General features: G+C 39.4%; 1 protein-coding gene across 2 annotated transcripts in view; it reads left to right on the forward strand.

Annotated features, from left to right (window-relative positions):
* ST6GALNAC3 (ST6 N-acetylgalactosaminide alpha-2,6-sialyltransferase 3) overlaps positions 1-11,510 on the forward strand; it is a 530,587-nt gene extending 519,077 nt beyond the window's left edge. For both annotated transcript variants that reach the window (XM_044238486.1, XM_044238487.1), the window contains exons 4-5: positions 8,069-8,176; positions 9,227-11,510. In XM_044238486.1, the coding sequence (XP_044094421.1) occupies positions 8,069-8,176; positions 9,227-9,413 (295 nt within the window). In that variant the 3' untranslated portion in view covers positions 9,414-11,510. The remainder of the gene's footprint in view (positions 1-8,068; positions 8,177-9,226) is intronic.
* Positions 11,511-19,758: the final 8,248 nt, after the last annotated feature.

Here is a 19,758-nt window from a genome sequence, read left to right on the forward strand (position 1 = left end):
GTCTGTCTCCCCAACTTGTCCCTGGTATTTCCCCGGCACAGTCCCACAGTGTGAATGGATGAGAGGAAGCAGAATAAACTTAATGAGATTAGCAACTGAAGAGGATGTGGGGGAGAGCATTTCAGGAAGAAAGAAGGTATACGTTAGCAAAGTGAGAAAAGACAGAAACGGACATATACAAGATGTGTTTAAGGAGCAAAAAATGGACACACATAACTAGACGAGAGAGTTCACGAGAAGTCCTGGAAAAGAGAGTAAGGAGTTTAGGTTTGTGGCAGAGATGCCCATTGTCTTAGCCTGCTTGGGCTGGCATAACAAAATACCCTAGACTGAACACAACAGAAATTGATTTTTCTCACAGTTCTGGAGGCTGGAAGTCTCCAGAGTGCTAGCATGGACAGTTTCTGGTGAGAATTCTCTGGCTTGCAGATTTCTCACTGTGTTCTCACATCATGGGAAAAAAGAGAGCTCTGGTGTCTCTTCTTCTTGGAAGGTCACAAATGCCATCACAAGGGCTCCATCCTCATGACCTTATACAAAGCTAATTACCTCCCTAAAGCAACATCTCCAATGTAAGAATTTGGGCATTAGCGTTTCAATGTAAGAATTTGGAGGGAATACCTTTCAGTCAATACCGTTTGGTTAAGGAACCAGACCTGCCTTAATGAAGTGGGCCCATGAGCTCTCCACCATGCCTCCCTGTCATTCCTGAGGTCCCACTGTTCATCTAAGAAAGTGAACAAAATCCCAGAAATCAAGATTTCCAACTGAAGGGGCTTTAAAGCCAAAGGGCAAAAGCAAAATAACCTTTTAATTTCTGAGATGAATGAACAAAGTAATTTTTGTGAGTGGTATCTTCTATTTCTACAGCAGCCATAAATCATACCTTTGGGAGCTGTACCATTTTACTTTTAAATGCACATTTTTGAAAAGAACACAGTCGTTTCTTATTATGCTCCTTTTGTACAATTTCGTTGCATTCATCACGAGTCAGGGAGTCCTGTTGATTCTATAGCAGGAAAACTATTTGTTACATTCACAGTCCAAGTGCCTACCGATTAGCATGGGCATTTCACATGAGCTGATTGGGAGGGTAAGGCAGTCTTCCTCTAAGATTTACTGCTTTCTCCGTTTACTCACGGTCCATTTTTCATTGTATTTCAGGTCTAGATTCCTTTCATTTGGTGCATTCTCCTAAGAATCACCATTCACAGTATGATATTTTTATTCATTTGAGAAGTTTACGTCCATTTGCAAATGATTCAATCCAAGATGGAGAATTCTGCTGCCTTATTTGCAGAAAGTTGTTGCTGCCTAAAGATTTGCTGGGCAAGTCCCATTGATAGATAGTACAAATATACAGTGTTAATATAATGGGAAAACTCCAGAGTATTTCCATAGCCCCTGACTATCGAATAATATACAAAAATATATGACTTGGGGACAGCTGAAATTGTTTCCACACTTTGAGCTCTGCTTCCATTAGACTGGTTCACAATATTAGATTGAATCCCAAGGTGCTACTGATAATCATCAGCTGTTTTTCTTGCCCAGTCTTTTTGTTTGAATGTATCCTTTCATTATCCACAGGCTTTTGAAAAAAAATGGGGGAAAGAATGTTTTTAATTGAATAATCTGTATTCTGTCAGGCATTCCTTCTCCCTAGGAAGGTATATGGAAACTTACTTTGCTATTTTTTATTTATCCTGCCAGTGTAGTATATTGATGAGAGAACGGAGATCCAATAGTATTAAAACAAGACATGAAATATTGATTAATTCTTTTCTTAAATTCCCTTTTTACTCCTGAGTGTAGCAGATTTCAGACGCTGCTGCCAATATTGTGCTCTCCAACAAACCTCCATTACTGGGAGGGTCTTGATCCCCTTTGGGCTTTGATAAATGATAATTATGCCTTTAAAATGTTAGCTTGGAGTGCCCCAGGCCTTGTTTTCATCAGTTCATTGAAGAAATGAGTAAGAAAAAGTAAAATTTAGGCTGCAGAGTTTGAGCCAAAGGCCCCCCAAGGAGCCATTCCATGAAGAGGAAGCAGCCAGAGACTGAAGCAACAGGACTCCTCATCCTTGTTCCTTTTCCCATTGCACACTCCCCAGTGCAAGTCAGGACTTGCCCTTTGGGTCTAGACCAAGTGAATGTGCTGATTCCTAGGGTTGTATTAAAAGGTAAGATAATAATGATTTAGTATTCAGCAAACCTGAATGGCTTCGGATAGGTTTGTAAAGAAAGAGAAAGAAGTAAGGTATTTGGCTGGTTGAAGAAAACCAGTGGGACAGTGAGTAGAGTGGGCAGAATAGGAACTGTAGATAAGGAGAACCTGGATTTTTAGGATCAGGGACATCTTCAAGGCAAGCCACCCAAATCAAGAGTAGGCACTGGGGAGTCAAGAGATCTATTGCCCTTTTAGGGCACAGGTGATCTGGGAACAGAGAGGAATCTGGTGAGCTACAAAAAAGAACTTACTGCTCTGAGCAGCACCCTCCCCCAACAAAGAATTGTCTCATCTAAAATATCAATAGTGCCGAGATTGAGAAACCCTGATATAGAGAAAGTGCTATTATTTCATCCATCAAAGGCCAGTTTCTTGAGTTCAGAACCCAAGCCACTGAGATAATGGTGTTCAATAATTAGCAGAGCATCCTGTGAATAAATAGTAGATTCAGTGTAATCCCATTTTCTTCTGAAGAGTATCCATTTTAGTTTCTTCAGTTCCTCCCCTGAAATTCCCCAGAAGGGAAATCTCGCTCATTAGAAAGTTCGAGCTTGCCAGGCAATAGGAAGAAAGTGCTTCACAGTATGTTTCCAGAAATGAGAAGATGAGAGAGCATGCTCAGAAGCTAAAGTACAGGTGAATCAAGCATGCTGACAGCCAAAAAGATTGGGACTGGTAAAAATAAGGAGAGCTTGACAGACAACGAATCCCTGTGGGCATGTGATGACCTTTAGACATCAAGCAACAGTAAGTAAACATCAAGGGGCAAGGTAGCTTATATTTTATTGGTAATAAACTAGATGAAAGATCATATTTTAAATGATATGCCTTCAAGCATGTGCTATATCAAGGTGTTGACAGCATCATTTTTCCAAGAGATGAGCGAGTAAATTTAAGTAGTTTCCAAGTAGTAAGTACCTTGATTACCAAAGAGCAGTGGGATGCAAAGCTTGGCCAGTGGAAACAAATGATTGATAGCTTCCTCTTAACACTCCTGCCTTTATTTTCCTCTGCACGGCTCATTATTCTGCCACGTTAATTTAAGCTTTCTTATTGTATTGAATTAGGGCTTTAAATTCTCTTATCATCCCTATGGGAATCTTGATTGTTTATTTGTAGATGACAATAATTGTTTTTATCGATCTCCAAATGTAGAAGGTATAAAAAGTGCTATGGCTGATGGCCAGCTGGTACATAGTTAGCGCCGCGTGCATGACTGACAAATTACAAGACAATATTTGGCCCCAGAGGAGACCCTTGAAGAATTTTTAAAAGCATCTGAGAGTTATCCCTAGATCCCTTCTAGCTGAAAAGCGTAAACAGTTTCCATAGGTCGGCTCAAGTCTTCTTGTTACTTTCATTGAGCCTCCAGAGGTCTACTTGGGTGTAATTTATACATCCTCCTCTCTAGCACACCCACCCAGCAGGAGTTTGGAGTGATGTAGCTACAAGTATTTCCAGAGCCAGTGCCATCCAGGCCAGTGAATTCCGTTAGGGACTCAGATCACCTGAGTAATTCTTCAGAAGAGTTTCTGGATTAATCTAGCAGTTGCCATTATGCCACTCTAAGTATTCTGTAGATGACATTAGCTCCAAGTATTCTGAGGAGAAACCACTTTGCTATCCCCAGCATGTCCTATGGGTAAGAAACCTCACATGATTTCACAACCCAAATTTATCAGAGGCACCAGAGAGAGAAAATGCAACTGTCTCATTAAAGTGCTGTTTTTAGGACGGGGCACTTAAGCAGTATGCGTCCCTGCAGTCAGAACCGAAAGCAACACAGCTTACATGAAGATTTTCAGCCTAACTATTATGATCTGTCTATCCAGAAACAAAATAAGGTTTTGCTTAAAAGTAATAGGTTAGGTTTAAAAGTCATCGAGTATCAGAGACATGGTAAAATTTCCTTATCGTTTGATAAGATGATAAGTTGACCAGATTCCGAATTTTGAAATCCATGACCTTCTTTTCCTGTGGTGAAGAGAAGACAGATAGGAAGAGGAACCACTTTGATGACTATACCCTATTTATCCTTTGCTTCTGTCCTGAAAGTTTGCTGTTGACCACTCAGAGTGACTATCTGGATTGGACCAGAATGAGCCAGGAGAACTTGTTTTGCAGAGTAGAGATCCACACATCACACAAATGACCTCCCCTCTTCCCACCACACTTTAGGCTGGAACTATAATGTTATCTTGGTCCTTGAAAGCCTCTCTATGGACAAACTGACTTCTAGAAAACCACATAAAAAGAAGAAAATTTTCCCTAATTTCGGTTTCCTTTTTCTCTCATTCAAATTAAGCTTTACTCTCAATACTGTGATCTCATTGTGTCCTTGGTCTTGGACAGCCATTCCAGCACATTCCATGAGCAGTAATGTGAAAGAGGGAAAAGTTTAGTGACTATAGCCATCACCATTATGAGGTAAAACTTTTTACACCCTCTTTATATATGCCTTGGACATTTAGTGGCATGCCTACCACACAAGTGGCCATTAAATGTTATCTGACTGATTAACTCATTTGTTAGTTTCACATTCAGCATGTATGGAGCATATGACTGTAGAAGGGGTAAAGCTTAAAACAGATGGACAGTTGAGGGTGATGATCACAGAAGCATTTGGTTTTAAAATTGGAACAAACCTTAGATATGACTTAGTTCAACTGTCTCACTTTGGAGACAAGGAAACTAAGATGACCCACAGAGGTTAAATACCTTGTCCAAGGCTTGGTAGCAGCAAAGCTGGAATATGAAACTAGGTATCCACACTCTCAATTCCATACTGCACTCTGTACTGACTCTGAAACACACCTGGGCTTGTGCTTTGTTACATGTATTGTGATTTTCTTGATGGGTGTGCTACCCCGACTAGACCATGTGTTCTTCAAGAGAATATTCATCACAGGGCACCTGGGTGGCTTAGTGGGTTTGGCCTCTGACTCTAGAGCTCTCAGCTCAGGTCTTGACCTCAAGGTGGTGAGCTCAAACCCTGCACTGGGTTCCACGTGCATTTAAAATACATATAAATTATTTTATCACTAACTTCTGGCATAGGATTGCAATAAATTTCTGTTAAAAAAAAAAATAAATGAGATCTGTATTTGTAATTTTTAGTGATCTCTGCTAGTGTGTGGCCAGCCTAGTAATGAAAAAGGATAGAAAGGTTAGAAAAAATTTAAAAAGTAGAATGAGAAGGCAAAAAGAGGTGAAAAGGAGATACAGTTCAAGTAGAAATATAACTGGAAAAAAATCAGTACGCAGACAAAACTTCTAGATTCAGTGTGGGAGCTTTTAATCAAGACTCTTGCCTCTTCTGATCTCTCCCAATTTTCAAATTAGGACTTTTAAGCAGATGGTGCGTTAAGCAGATGTCATCGTTGCTGCCCCTCCCCCAGACTCCAGAAGACAGGATGGACAGCGAGTTAAATTGTATAATAAGCAGAGTTGTTCTTGAGTGTGTTCTACCTCCTCTGGTACATCTTCCCACCCACTTGGCACTCATTCCTAACCCATGCTGCTGCTACTATTCTTATCCTGGAGGAAAGTGCATATAACTCTATATGATCCTGTTTCTGGAATATTTTCCATTTAGAAGACACACCAGGAAATACAAAGGAAAATGACTTAAAAGGAGGCATTTCAGACTCAGTGGCAAGTGAGCAGAGCAGATGGATGTATATGGACTGGCTTTGTCTCTCTTTACAGATCATCCAAAGTCAATTAAAATAGAAGTGAGAAAACCCAGTTATCATACCCCTCTGTGAGCTAGTGTTTCTCCTGAAATGCTTACATGTTGCCAGTCAATTGATACTAAACAATGCCTGTTTTGAAAAAAAAGGAAAAAAAAGAATCAAAGGATCCAGAGTTCTAATTATAGCACATTGAAGGCTTGGTACTGGAGAACTACATCAATATAGGACATCAGTGGAAAGCGATTACTGGCTGGAGGGGTACCCACAGAGTGGTTATCAGGGCTAAGTGTCCATTTCTAGAAGAGCTGGCTATGCTCCAGTATGCCAGGAAGTCTAGGTGGAAGGTATGAAATGTCTTTTTAGAAGTGGTGCTGCACAGTTGCCAGATAGCCTGGTGAGACCCAAATGCTCCTATGGGAAGAGATTAAGGAGATAGACAGTTACCCATTTTGGATGGATTGGGTCCCCTCGGCTAAAGCCAAGTATGGAGATCCAGCTTTTCATTCAGTATTCCCTTGAGCCATTAAAATTTGGCAGACCCTTCCCATCAGCCCGCACCTAACTACATCAGCCACTCTCTTCCTTTGGTTACTATGATTCCCATCTTTTCTGTAAACATACCAAGCACACTTCCATCTTTGTGATTTTACCCTTTACCTTTCCTCTTCCTGGAACACTTTTCTCTCATATGGTCTGCTGAGCAAGTGACATCTCTCTGCTATTACCAGAGGTAGAAGTCCAAGCACCTCTTCCCACTGTGTCTTATTTGAATTGCCAAGAAAAACACAACACAGTCAAACACTGGATGGAGCAGTGCTTTACTCACATAGAAAAGAGACAGAACAAGATCAGCTCTAAAAGTGAGCCTTGGTCCATATGGCCTTTGGGTCCTCCTGGCAGCTGATTCAGAGACCTCCGCCTACAGGCAACCAAAGGACCTGTCTGCTCTTGGCAGGGGACAGACAGAGTATGTGGTTGACCAGAGGTCATGTAGCACACATACTGAAGCAGAACAAAGGAGTACACATTGAGTCTGAAACAGGGAATGATATACCCACACAAGACAATAGCCAGGCACAGAATGTGAGAGCTCCTTACCTCTTATAAAGTAAGTGGTCCGGCTTGAAGCCCATTTTCTTTTTTTAAGATTTTATTTATTTGTTTGACAGAGTGTGAGCAGGGGGAGCAGCAGGGAGAGGGAGAAGCTGATTTTCGCTGAGCAGAGAGCCCATCATGGGCTTGATCCCAAGACCCTGGAATCATAACCTCTCAAAGCCCATTCTTAATACAGCCGAGATGAGAGTCAAAAGACTGCACACATAAGACCTTCTTTTCCAGTATGCTCCACATGGCTTCTTACTGTTCACACCCCACTACCAATAACAACCTTCTCCCCACCCCAAACCAGATCTTTATTCCCATTTTCAAAGAGGCTTTCTGAGCATAGCCACCTCCAAATTTATGAAGAGAAAATCTTTGATTGCTTTGATAATTGCAGTATCAGCAACATCTACAACAGTGATTGCACATAGTAGGTGTTCAGTAAAAATGTGTTGGTAGCATAGGTCATATAAAGGAAAAGTCTTGTTTCATGATGCCTAGAAATCAGTGAAGGAAAACTTTTCAGATGCTTTCATAGAGCAAGCCATTCACCTATACTGCATGCAATTTACGCTCGGAAACCCTACGAGTCTTAAAGAAAGTGATATGTCCAGGTAAGCAAGATAACACCATTATCATTCAGTTCCCATCAGGGCTCCAAGCAACTTTAGAAAATCTGTCCTCTGATATACAGCACTAATTTGTGTCTTAGGGAAAATCAAATAAATTATTTTTTTTACCCGAAGGGAGCAGGATTATTTGACTTCAGATATTTGCCATATGGCTTCTCTTCCATACAGCATAGATTCTAGGCTTAAGGTAGTAAGAGTGAGAGCATGCCTATAAATTATTCAGAGATAATTCAAAATAAGTGTGTATCTTTGACAGATTGTCAAGTTTCTTAATGCTTTTTCCTGATAACAAGTGCTATGTGTTTGATAGAAGGTTGCTCGTTTCTCACCACACTTTATTGTTGTTCTGTGTGTGTTTTTTGTTTGTTTTGTTTTGTTTCCTGTTGCTGTTTGTCCTTGTTCCTCCCACAGAGTCCAGTCTGGCTCTTATCTCAGCACGGGATGGTTTACCTTCATTCTGGCCATGGATGCCTGTTATGGCATTCACGTCTACGGGATGATAAATGACACCTACTGCAAGTAAGATCACAGGAAATTATTTTTATGCATCTCCAATTCTGATATCTTGTCAAAATATCACAATTCATTTCAATACCATAAATCGGAGAAACAGATAAAGCAACAATTATTTCCCGGTGCTCTTTGCTGACATGACATTTTATTGTCAGTGCATCAAGTTGTGACTTTTAGGGGTGATAAAAAGAAAGATATTTTCCACCACCTAATGTCAAATGTCAGAAGGAACGGTTTCCCCTTAATCAGTGGCATAGCAGGGATCTGTGGCTTGGAAATACAGAACAAGTTTAGTGGTTATTTAATTTGCAAAGTAAGTTTGTCATTTCTGCTGCTCTAGTGGCTTGATGGATAGCTAGCTACTCAATGGTTATATTTGCTCTTGAGGGACAAAATGTCCTGAAGCCTAAAGAAGCTAACAACTTAACAAAAATTCCTGGAAATTATAGTTTACTAATAAGTAATCTGCCAGATCCAGATTTAAAATACATGTGTTCATCCACAGTATATCCTGATAGAGGGATCATTTCTAATTATTTAATAAAATGAACCCTCCTTGTTTCATCCAGGTATTGAAATTTATTTCCCCACTACAAATGGTACCATATAACTCAGCATTTTAATCATATTGTCAAAATGGTAACTAAGCCACAGTCTTCATCATCAAATATTTCTACCCTAACTTTAAGTATAATGGAGCACAGATGTACGAAATATCTTATGCTAAAAAATCACAAGGCTTCTTCAAGCTCTGCAAGGGCATCAGGCTATCTGAAGTTTGCCTCCATTATACACCATTTCCTCCTTCCAAGATAGGTATATGTTTGAATGCAATTGGTGTGATATATAAATTTTATATGATTTATTAAGGCACTAAGGATCTGGTACATCTTCCTAAAAGCTTTTATACATAATAGCTTTTAACTGAGTTCATGGACCAGAATCATGCATGGTTTGCAAGTAAATGCATTTACTGGGCACATAATGGATTCTTGCAAGTGAATGCTTCATTCTTCATCTCAATTCTTCTCTCCTTTTCTTTTTTTCTTTTTTTAGGACAGAAGGATATAGAAAAGTCCCTTATCATTACTATGAACAAGGAAGAGATGAGTGTGATGAATATTTTCTTCATGAACATGCTCCATATGGGGGGCATAGGTTTATCACTGAAAAGAAAGTGTTTGCTAAATGGGCCAAGAATCACAGGATAATATTCACACACCCAAACTGGACAGTGTCTTGATGTTAGTTCTTTCTGATCTTGCCACAACACTTGACGTGATCATAATACCACAACTGTGATGCTGACGATGCTGATGATGGTGATGGGAAAGACAACGGTGATGATCAAGTTTCTGTACATTCTCCGAAAAGGATGGTGACTCTGCCAGTAATTTGAACTTGGGATTTCATGGAGGGTGGATGTGCTCTTCACATTCTTTCTGAAGGTTCAACATTACATACTGCACTTTATAATTTAACTGGAATTGAAATGAAGGCCAGTAACAAGACAGCAGTGACCTAAGAAATGGGAAGATTATCCTTCAGGATAGCTGCTCAGAATTCTTCAACAGTGACTACCTTTCAAAAGCCATGGGATTTGAGGCAAGGTTGACTCTCCAGTCTCTTGAACTTGAGCAGCTCTACCATCTTGTTGATTGCCAAACACTGATCCAAAAAATGCTATCTGGGCACAAGTACTGTACCACAGTTACTTGTTAGCCCACAGGCAGGGAAGGAATCTCTTCCTGACAGAACATGGTCCTAGAGTACCTCCCTCAGCTAAAGCCTCAGGCCATTTCCTAATGAACAAAGAAGATGCCATGGACACCCTACTCATCAGGATCCTTCAAGAGTTCAAACACTTAATTCAAAAATGGGCCAACTAGCAAATCTTGATGAATTTTCAGTCTCACCACTCCATTCTCACTACCCCAAACAATATAACTAAACATGCACTAGAGTGATCTCTATTATTGCTTAGTTATTTTTGGTTGAGTCCTAAATATTTCAGAAAGCTATTTAACATATAAGATACCAACACTGTAATAACATATACTGTGAAAGCATTCTTAAAACATAACCAAAAGGGTTTGGTTCTCTGCTTCAACATCCAACAACACAAAAATACATGCTTTTTAAAATTATGAAACAAGGAAAGCAAAGCATATTTTTACATCAATTTGTATCCTACCATACTTCATAATATATATTTATATATTCAAAATTCTACTTTATTGGCTCAGACGCATCTCTCCATCCATTACATTATCGTTGCCAAGTGCCAACTGTTAGACATGGAGAGGAAATGATTCCTGGTATTAAATCTGACCAGAGCTTTTGCCTTCTTGGGGTTTATTAACCCCACAGTGTTATCAGTTGTTATACCATAATAACAACACTAATAACGACCTTAATGTCCAAAGTGCTTTGTAATTTAAAGTCCTTATACATATGCTGTCCTATGTGATGCCACCCCCCTGGGCTGTTCCCTGCACATTCTGACATCTCCTTAGCAGATGATCTGTAATTTGTTCATTGCTTTGATATATTCCAGATCTTTGCCTCTGCTAATATTTGTATAGAATAGCATTTATGTAGACTAGTAACCAATTGATTCCAGTGCCAAATACAATATATTATATGAGGATTATGCAGAAAATATCACAAGGATGGTCCTGGCCATAGACTAGGACTCCTGTGAGCATAACTACTTTAGATTTTTTTTTCATCTTAGAATGACTCTTTTTAGGTAGAGAAAAACTAATGAAGCAGGGGCAACAGGAGGAAATTAACGCAGAGAAATATAGTTTCCTGTCCCCATCTTGAGATGACATTGTTCTCCATACACTCATTGCTCATTAGATACGAGAGGGTTGATTTGCTGACAGAAACTGAGAGACCAAAAATATCCTTGCAAATGATTCAAAAGACACAGCCGAGCTTAACTGACAAAATGATTTGAAGAATGAAAGTGATGATGCATTTCATGTCGGCAGCTCTCTGCAGGTCCTTACCAGTGCTGGGTCCCATGATAAGTTCTCAAATGGGGCCATCCTGGGCAAAAGTCTCTTTGCTGCTCTCTGCCCCCGTTTGGATAACACCAATACCAGAGCCAAGAAAATGGCCAAAGGCCATTTCCATCCATACTTCTGATGTTTCCTTGTGTGCTTTTCAGTTGTATGTATGTCAGGTTTTGTTGAGTGAGTGCCTGATAGAAATGCCCACTCAAGAAAAATAAACAGATGCAAATGTTAAAATTGTCATACAAATGGTTTTCCCCCCTGTTGTGATACTGAAGTTCCACTTTTAAATAAAAAGAAACACTTGCATATCAGAATGCTTCAGGGAATGACATAATTTATTTAGTATTCTGGTAAACAGAGGGTTAAATCGATTCGTTTTAGTCCTTACTAATAAGAAACCTTGTCCCCTTCCGGGCTCCCCTGCCTCTCCACACGAAGGAGACTTTGCCATGCCACAGTTGCGCTGAGACAGGAGGTGTGTAGAAAAGTCAGTGTTTCCTCCGCAGGGATGAGGGGACCCTCCCCCCACCTTCCTTGCTTTCTCTTCCCCCTTTTTTCCTTAACTGAGCCCCAACCCCACTTTCTATTATTGTTGTCTCTCGCCTCCTTTTTCTAAAAGTGGGAAACAAAAAACCGTATTCTCAATTTGGAAACCTAATTGGATGATTTCCAGTGTAATCAGCATCTTGGTAGAATCACATAACTTACTTTTCTCTGCAGTCTTAATGTTCTCTGCTTCCATTTCCTGTTCTTCTCTACCCTCAGCTTCCTAAATCTAGTGGAAATACAAAGTGTAATTTTTCCCATATTAAGAAATTTGTCATCTAAGATTTATGGATACAGAAGAGAATGACGAAGGAGAAATTCAAACTTGTCACACAAATTTCTGGCCAATTTCACTGGTTCTAGCCAACTGAAAGTTTTCATCCAGCAGCTAAACATTGAAGAATTCAACTGAATTCACTTATCACTGATGTATATGTATTCCAGAAGTCAATTAATATCTGTAAAAAACAAAGGCATTTCAATTCCATCCAAGGGTCTAGGCAAATGGACTACTGAAAATGGCCACAATGTGCTGAAATTAGCGTTAAAAACATGCAAGCTAGACATAATAAAGTAAATATTATTTCTAATTCTGCTGAACTCTAGAAAAAAGCAAGGAAATTTAAAAAGAGTTTTAAAATGAATGTTTTGAGTCCTTTCTAAGGTAGCCTAGTGATTAAATAGTAATGATTTATATTGTTATGATAGCAATGTGAATTAGAAAACTTCTAGATTGTATCTTACCTTGCTATGAAACCTATCAAAGAAAAACCAATTTGGAAAGATGTTTGTATATATGCATAGAGTCAGTGTGGGAGTGTGTGTGTGTGTCTAAAAGCATACCTGTAGGGGCACCTGGGTGGCTCAGTGGGTTAAGCCGCTGCCTTCGGCTCAGGTCATGATCTCAGGGTCCTGGGATCGAGTCCCTCGTCGGGCTCTCTGCTCGGCAGGGAGCCTGTTTCCCTCTCTCTCTCTCTCTGCCTGCCTCTCTGCCTACTTGTGATCTCTCTCTGTCAAATAAATAAATAAAATTTAAAAAAATATATAAATAAAAGCATACCTGTAATCCTATATTTTTCAGTGATGTGCATGAATCACAGAAAACCTATTTTAGACTTCGGTGAAATTTATTGGTTTACATTTTTGAATCCTGATGAAAAAATAAAGCAAAAATCAAAATTAAACATACTTATTGTAAATCGTACGTAAGATAATACTTAATGGCTGGCCCATAGAATAAATCTGGAGAAGCCGCTGTATCTAGAACTGAGAACACAGATGCCACAGTTGTCACAGGTCAGACCTAAAAGGATAGCAGTCTGTATTGAAGGCTCTGACGATCTCAGTTCAGCTCAAGTCACATTGAAAAACACTCCATCAAGCTGCATTCACACTGAAGTGAATGAACATGGTCCCCTTATTCAAATAAGCCTGTCTTTGGCATAAGCAAAACTCAAGCAAAATTTGCATGATTTTTATTATATGGTTAGAGAACTGTGACCATTGTGGAAAGAGAAAAGTATATAAGGAGATTACTCTTTGAGGATTTGAAACGAATCAGCCATTGAGGGAGCAAGATTCTGAGATGGGGACTTTGCTGACCTTTCCAGAGGTATAAAGCCATCAGAAGAAAATCTCTTGTTACTTCCTTAGAAAAAAGGCAACATTGAATTCTTCACCTGGTTATGTTAATTGGATGCTAATTGTAAGCTCAGTTTTCATTTTAATAAGCAAGATAACATAATCAGAAGGTTTACTTTTTTTTTTTTTAACAGCATACCCATCTAGCGTTTAATGTGGCATGTCGAATGCATAGAACAAAACTCTGTTGCCCCACATCAGGCCATGGCAAATCTTAGCACAATGAATGATTTGCAGTCCCAGAGCCATAAGGGGAAAAATGCTTTTCCCTCCCCTGCATTGTAAAAAAAGCAAGAACTCATCATTCTAATATGTATTCGTAGACCCAGTGCTAGCTTCGTAAGTATTCCAGACTTTTAGAGCTGCAAGGGTTTTAGAGACCAGCTAATCCAACCCCTCCATATCGGAGTTGAAGAAACAGACCTAGAGAAGTGCCCATGGCTATAACACAGACTAAGGGCAGTTCTGAGCCTCAAATTCTTATCTCATGTCTCCTTCTCTAGTACCATTTCCATGACTTTTTTTTTTTTTTAAGCACAGAATGGTAGCTGAAAAAAATGCATAAATAAGCTAACCTGGAATCCAAGGGCTTTCAATTAGTAGTGTTGATTCTACTCATGATCAGAGAAACCACACTGAATTGCAGAAACAGTCAGATAACTGAAGGAACACATCCCTGTAATTGTCCGTATTTTCTGTTATCTATGTTTATTGCTAAGACTGCACCACATTCTGTTATCATGAAATTGTAGGACTAATTTAAGGAATGTAAAAGTGAGTATCTTACTTCCTTGTTGTTGAGGATGATCAAGCCACTGATACTCTAAGAACCACTGAGTATAGAGGGAGCGCGTTGTAACTGGCATGTCCTGTTGTCCGATTAGCTCCAGAAACCAAGTGTCCTAATTCTCAGATCAATTCGACTGCCTGTTAGTGAAATAACCTACCTGCACTGGCTGGTGAAATTCTACCTTTTGTTTCCACACCCGTCTCTGTACCACACACAATCTTTGAGGGCAGATACCCTTCTGGAAAGTAAGTCACACGCCCAACGCCCCGCAGGACTTAATCATCATTCGAGATTGAGAGTTTTTTCTTCACAGTCCACTCATACGATATTGTTGGAAGAGGAGAATTTTGAAGCTATATTCACTAGGCTCTGAAAATGGTTCCTTTGACTCAGAGATAGCATATTGTTTTGTTGCTTGTTTTTGCAGAACCTTAGAGAAGCCACTAGAGTACAATTCCATGTAAATTGCTAAAGCATCAAATCAGACTGTCCTTGGGCATTGTAACTTTGCAGAAGACCTCATTTAGTTTTTTTTTAAGTCCTCTACTTTTTCCCCCCTTTTCAGAATAGTCACAATTTGTTTATGGAGTAGAAAAGCTTTTCTTTCTCCACAGATATATTTCCCTTTGTTCATGCCTTGGAGACTTCAGAAAAATAGAAGCTCACTTTCATAAAAGTGAAGAACATCTTGACGAATAAATAGACAACTTCATATATTCATATTTTTGCCTATATAGTGAGCAGTGTCTCCTGAGAAACTCCAAAGGGACACAAACCAGGGCATTTCATGGTTCCTTGTTACCAAATCTTCAAAGTACTAATTTTCTTGTGTTTAACTTTGTTGTCATTGCTACTGAGTAAATACCCATTTCTATTACATACAGTATATTTTATGCTTCACTTTTTCTGAGTTCACACAGTTTTGGCTGTAATCTCTCATTCACTTTAAAAACCTGTAATCTTCATCTATTTATAGTAGAGACTGTGAACGCACGGTTTGTGCACTTGGTGAGCTTTTTTTCTAGCATCGTATTGCTTTATTTATAGGCACCATGTCTTAGAATAAAGCTTACTAAATGGCAAAGGGCTACTGGTATATTTCAGTTTGGTTAGCTTTTACAAGATAAGTGAGGAGTTGTGAACAAAACCAGAGAGTATTTTTCATTGAGAGAAAAAAAGGAAGGTAGGAGATCGGGTGCGAGGCAGGGGGAGATACTCAGGATACCCAGTACCCAGGGCAGAAAGGCGTCCAGCGTACTACTGCAGAAAATGACAAGAGAAAATGTCAGTCAGCCTCCACACCATGTTTTGGCCACATTAACTATCTAATGCTGGGGTATATTTCCTTTCTTGCCGATCAGACCCGAGAGCAAGTTGGGTCAGTACATACGTTGCTAAAATACAGAAGTCTTCATTCTTTCCTCCCTCCTTCCTTCGTTACCACCCTCCTTTTCTCCCCCTCCACTCCTCTTTTGCTCCCAAATTTTCTTTCTAGAAAACTCAGCACTCTTGAAGTTAAACCTTATATGTGGGCAGTTTCTCATTTATAAATCAACTCCTAGTACTCTACCAAACTCTGTAGGCGACCCTTATTTGGATAAAATCTTAAAATGAGAGTCTTCTTTGGGAATAGGATGATAATAACTTACATGCCATGTTTATCATAGGGCTGTATACCTCATTCAATCCCCTTAAGCACTCTGTGAGGTGTGTTACTATCACCGTGTCACATATAAAGAAACAGAAACACAGAGAGGTTAAGTTGCTTGACCAAGGAGGCACAGCTAGTGATGAAATGAGGTTTTTGAACCCAGGCGGTTTGACCCAGAGTCCATACAAAGTTGGAGCAGGCTATAGGTATAATCAATGATCCCAACATTTCAGTGACTTAACAGAATAAGGTTTTTTTTAGATGCTCCTCTCCAACCAGCTTCTCTCCAAGGATGACTCAAAGACACAGGTTCCTCCCATCATGTGGCTTTGCCCGCCTCTGTACCCTTGGGAGCCTCTCTATTTGGCCTGCTAATGGGGAAAGAGAATGGAGGATTCTGCATTGGAGGGTTTTATGTGTAAGTCTAGAAGTGGTGTGCAGCAACCCCTCCACATTTTATCCAAGCTCAGTCACGTGGCCTGGTAGAGGTGGGCAGTATTGTTCAGTGTGCCCAGGAGGAAAAGGACCAGGGTTTGATAAACATGTAGCAATCTCTGTCAGAATATTCTTAGACATGGTAACATGTAATTTTAAAAAATTATTTAGTTTTGTGCAACTGTATGAAGTATGTTGATAATCCTTTTTTTTTTAAGATTTTATTTATTTATTTGACACAGAGATACAGATGACAAGTAGGCAGAGGCAGGGAGAGAGATGCGGGGAAGCAGGCTCCCTGCTGAGCAGAGAGCCTGATGCAAGGCTCCATCCAAGGACCCTGAGATCATGAGCCGAAGGCAGAGGCTGAACCCACTGAGCCATCCAGGCGTCCCAATAATCCTTCTTAAGAATACTTAAGAAAGGGTGCCTGGGTGGCTCAGTGGGTTCATCCGCTGCCTTCGGCTCAGGTCATGATCTCAGGGTCCTGGGATCGAGTCCCTCGTCGGGCTCTCTGCTCGGCAGGGAGCCTGCTTCCTCCTCTCTCTCTCTGCCTGCCTCTCTGCCTACTTGTGATCTCTCTCTGTCAAATAAATAAATAAAATCTTTAAAAAAAAAAAAAAAGAATACTTAAGAAAAACGTCTCTTCACATGGATGTCAGTACCCACACCCAAACAATATAAGCTAGGGAACAAAATATTATTCTAGGTCCTATAATGCCAAAAAGATAGGAAATTATTTCCCTTACCCAAAGAAATAAAGACAGAAATTGGTATGCTAGCAACCCTTTCAAGTGAGTTAATTCTACCAACAGTAGAAATAACGTGACTTTTAATGGCTTAATGGTCTTTGGTTAACATAAGACAGATCCATCCTTGCTTCTGATCAACCAGTTTCATGTGTGTGCCTCTTTGTAAAATGTCACAAAGATCAACTTCCCTTTTCAACTTCCCTTTGGTCTTCAGGTCTATGCAATGCTGTGATCTCTTTTTTTTTTTTTTTTTTAAGTAAAAAATGAAACTGATGGTTCTCATATCTGAAAATAACAAATATTTCTCATGTACATCCCTCCATTTCTCTATGCACATTGGCATATGAGGTTCAGAAAAGGGTCCTAAAATGTCCATATTTCCCCCATCCAGCACACAGTGTGTTCCCATGGAGAGAGGCCCTTCAGAATTTTTCTCTTCAGCTCCCAACATTGTTCTTCCTTTCTCAGTACTTTCTATTTTTGCACATTATTTTCTTTAAGCTATCTAGAAATCCTTTTCCCTTATTCTGTTATGCTAACAGAATTCCACATCCTAAAGTTCTTTCTCACCTAATAGGAAACTATTTGCTGCCTTGGGAAAAATGCTTTGTATGTTAGCATATAAATTTTCTTGGTTTGTCCATTGAGAGAGATTAGTTGAGACTCTAAAAACAAAATAATTAGAGAAGAAAAGCTGCCAGTGTTTACCTTCTTCCAAATCAATGTAGAATTCCTTTTAAGAATAAGATACTACAGTACCTATTTGGTAAATCACATCGGTTTGAATTTCTGTGTAAGACTTGTAACAGGTGATGATATCTGAAGGTGCTTTAGAGGATTAAATGAAGGTTCTCACTAGCCCATGGCTAAAGCGGCTGAGTAACACAAATACACAGTGTCTACACACACCGGCAGCACCTGACACCATGCATTGTTGAGAATTCCTGCATCTATCATGGGTAACATTTTGCAAATATACTATTTTTTATGCTTAGGAAGTCACTTAAAAGTCTATGTAATCTTCCAGAAGAATTTTCCTCCACATGGCCAAATTTCTGCAGAAGTGTAACAGATAAAATGCAATTCACTTAGAATGGTTTTCCATCTTTAGTGACAGTTTAACCTCAACTTAAAATGATTTGTCCAACACAGTTTTGGGGGAAGCTGATTATAATGGGTTTCATTCCCCCCCCCAAAAAAAGGGTTATACTCTATAATCTTTGGTAGATAAAAGGACATTAATGTTGAATGAGGACATTAATGTCATGCAAATGCATCTGTGGATCGTGCAGAGCTGTGAGTGGCTGTTCAATATGGAACAATATAAAAAAAGGAAAAAGCATTCAACAACACAAACATATGGGTTCAATAAAACCAAATGAAATTTGACAGGAACAAATGTAAAGCAGGGCACTTAGGTTTGAAAAAGACAAGAGCATGACTTAACAGCAGTACTCTTGAAAAATATTTGGAGGTTTTAGAACACTCTGCTGTGATACATAACAATTTCAAAGGTCGCTGTGACCTAAGATGCAGAGAAGAGTCTAAGGCAAGATAGTAAGGTTCAGAATGGATTAGACCACTTCTAGAACTATTTTTAAAACTTGTTTTCTCTCCTTAATAAGAAAATGCAAACATTTCCTCAATGCCATTAAGTTGCCATAAAAACATTTTTAATAGCTTGGTTGTGCCATAATGTATTTAACAATTCCTCCGTCATTTTTCACTATAAGAGGAATGGGCTTGTTCGTGAGTCTTTGAACACTTCTCTGTATTTTTTCTCTTTTATTGTACCAACGTGCAGAGATTCCTGCTTCCTGGCACCCTTGCCAAAAATTGGTGTTATTTTTTCCATCTTTGCCAATCTTACATATGCTAAAAATGTTATCTTGCTTTCATTAGCAATGTACCCGATTACTATGGAAATTAAACACTTTTGCATATTTCTTAGAAATTTGTATTTCTTCTCTTCTGCATTAGATCTTCCAGTATTTTGCCCATTTTTTATTGCTGTGGAAGTCACAATACCTTAATGATACAGACAAATGAGAATCCATTCAAAAGAAGGGGAACAAGTAAAGGGCAATCAAGATCATGAGAGAACCGGAAGTCCTGTTACACCAGAGAGTAGAAACATTTAGCTAGTTTGATAGAAGGTGTTAGGAAGAACTAAATTCAAATATTTGAAAGGCATTAATGCAGGTACAAAATGAGTTTCAAATTCTGTGGTTCCATTGGACAAAACTACAGCCAATGGGTGAAATTTCAGATTTTGTCTCAGGACATTGAGAAAAAATCCAAAATTAGAGTGTAGGTTTTTAGAATGAGTAGATTTGTGGGAAGTATTCACAGACAGATCAGACTACCTACTTGTTTGTAGCATTTTACATGACTAAATAGAAAATTGGATTCCTTCGTTGCCAAGGTCCCGTCCAAAGTACATGTTCTGTGAAATGGGACGCAACTCCCTCTGGGAAAGCAAGATTTGACATGGAAACTCTGACAAAATTAGCCTAAAAATATTGAGTTTGGGTGCTCCTTGCCTTAGCAGCAACATATTCAGATACCATCTCTTAAAACAAGTTATTTCTAATGAGAGCAAATTCCACCAAATTCATGTTCAGAGTTGGTTCCCAAATGCTGGGAGTACATTCCATAGCTGGTCAGTGCACACATATACATGCCACAACCACCAACCCCAACTACTACTGCTGATCACTGACTTCATCCTTGAAATGCTTCGCAAG

This window comes from Neovison vison, chromosome 2 (assembly GCF_020171115.1).
Source record: "Neovison vison isolate M4711 chromosome 2, ASM_NN_V1, whole genome shotgun sequence".
Lineage (NCBI taxonomy): Eukaryota > Metazoa > Chordata > Mammalia > Carnivora > Mustelidae > Neogale > Neogale vison.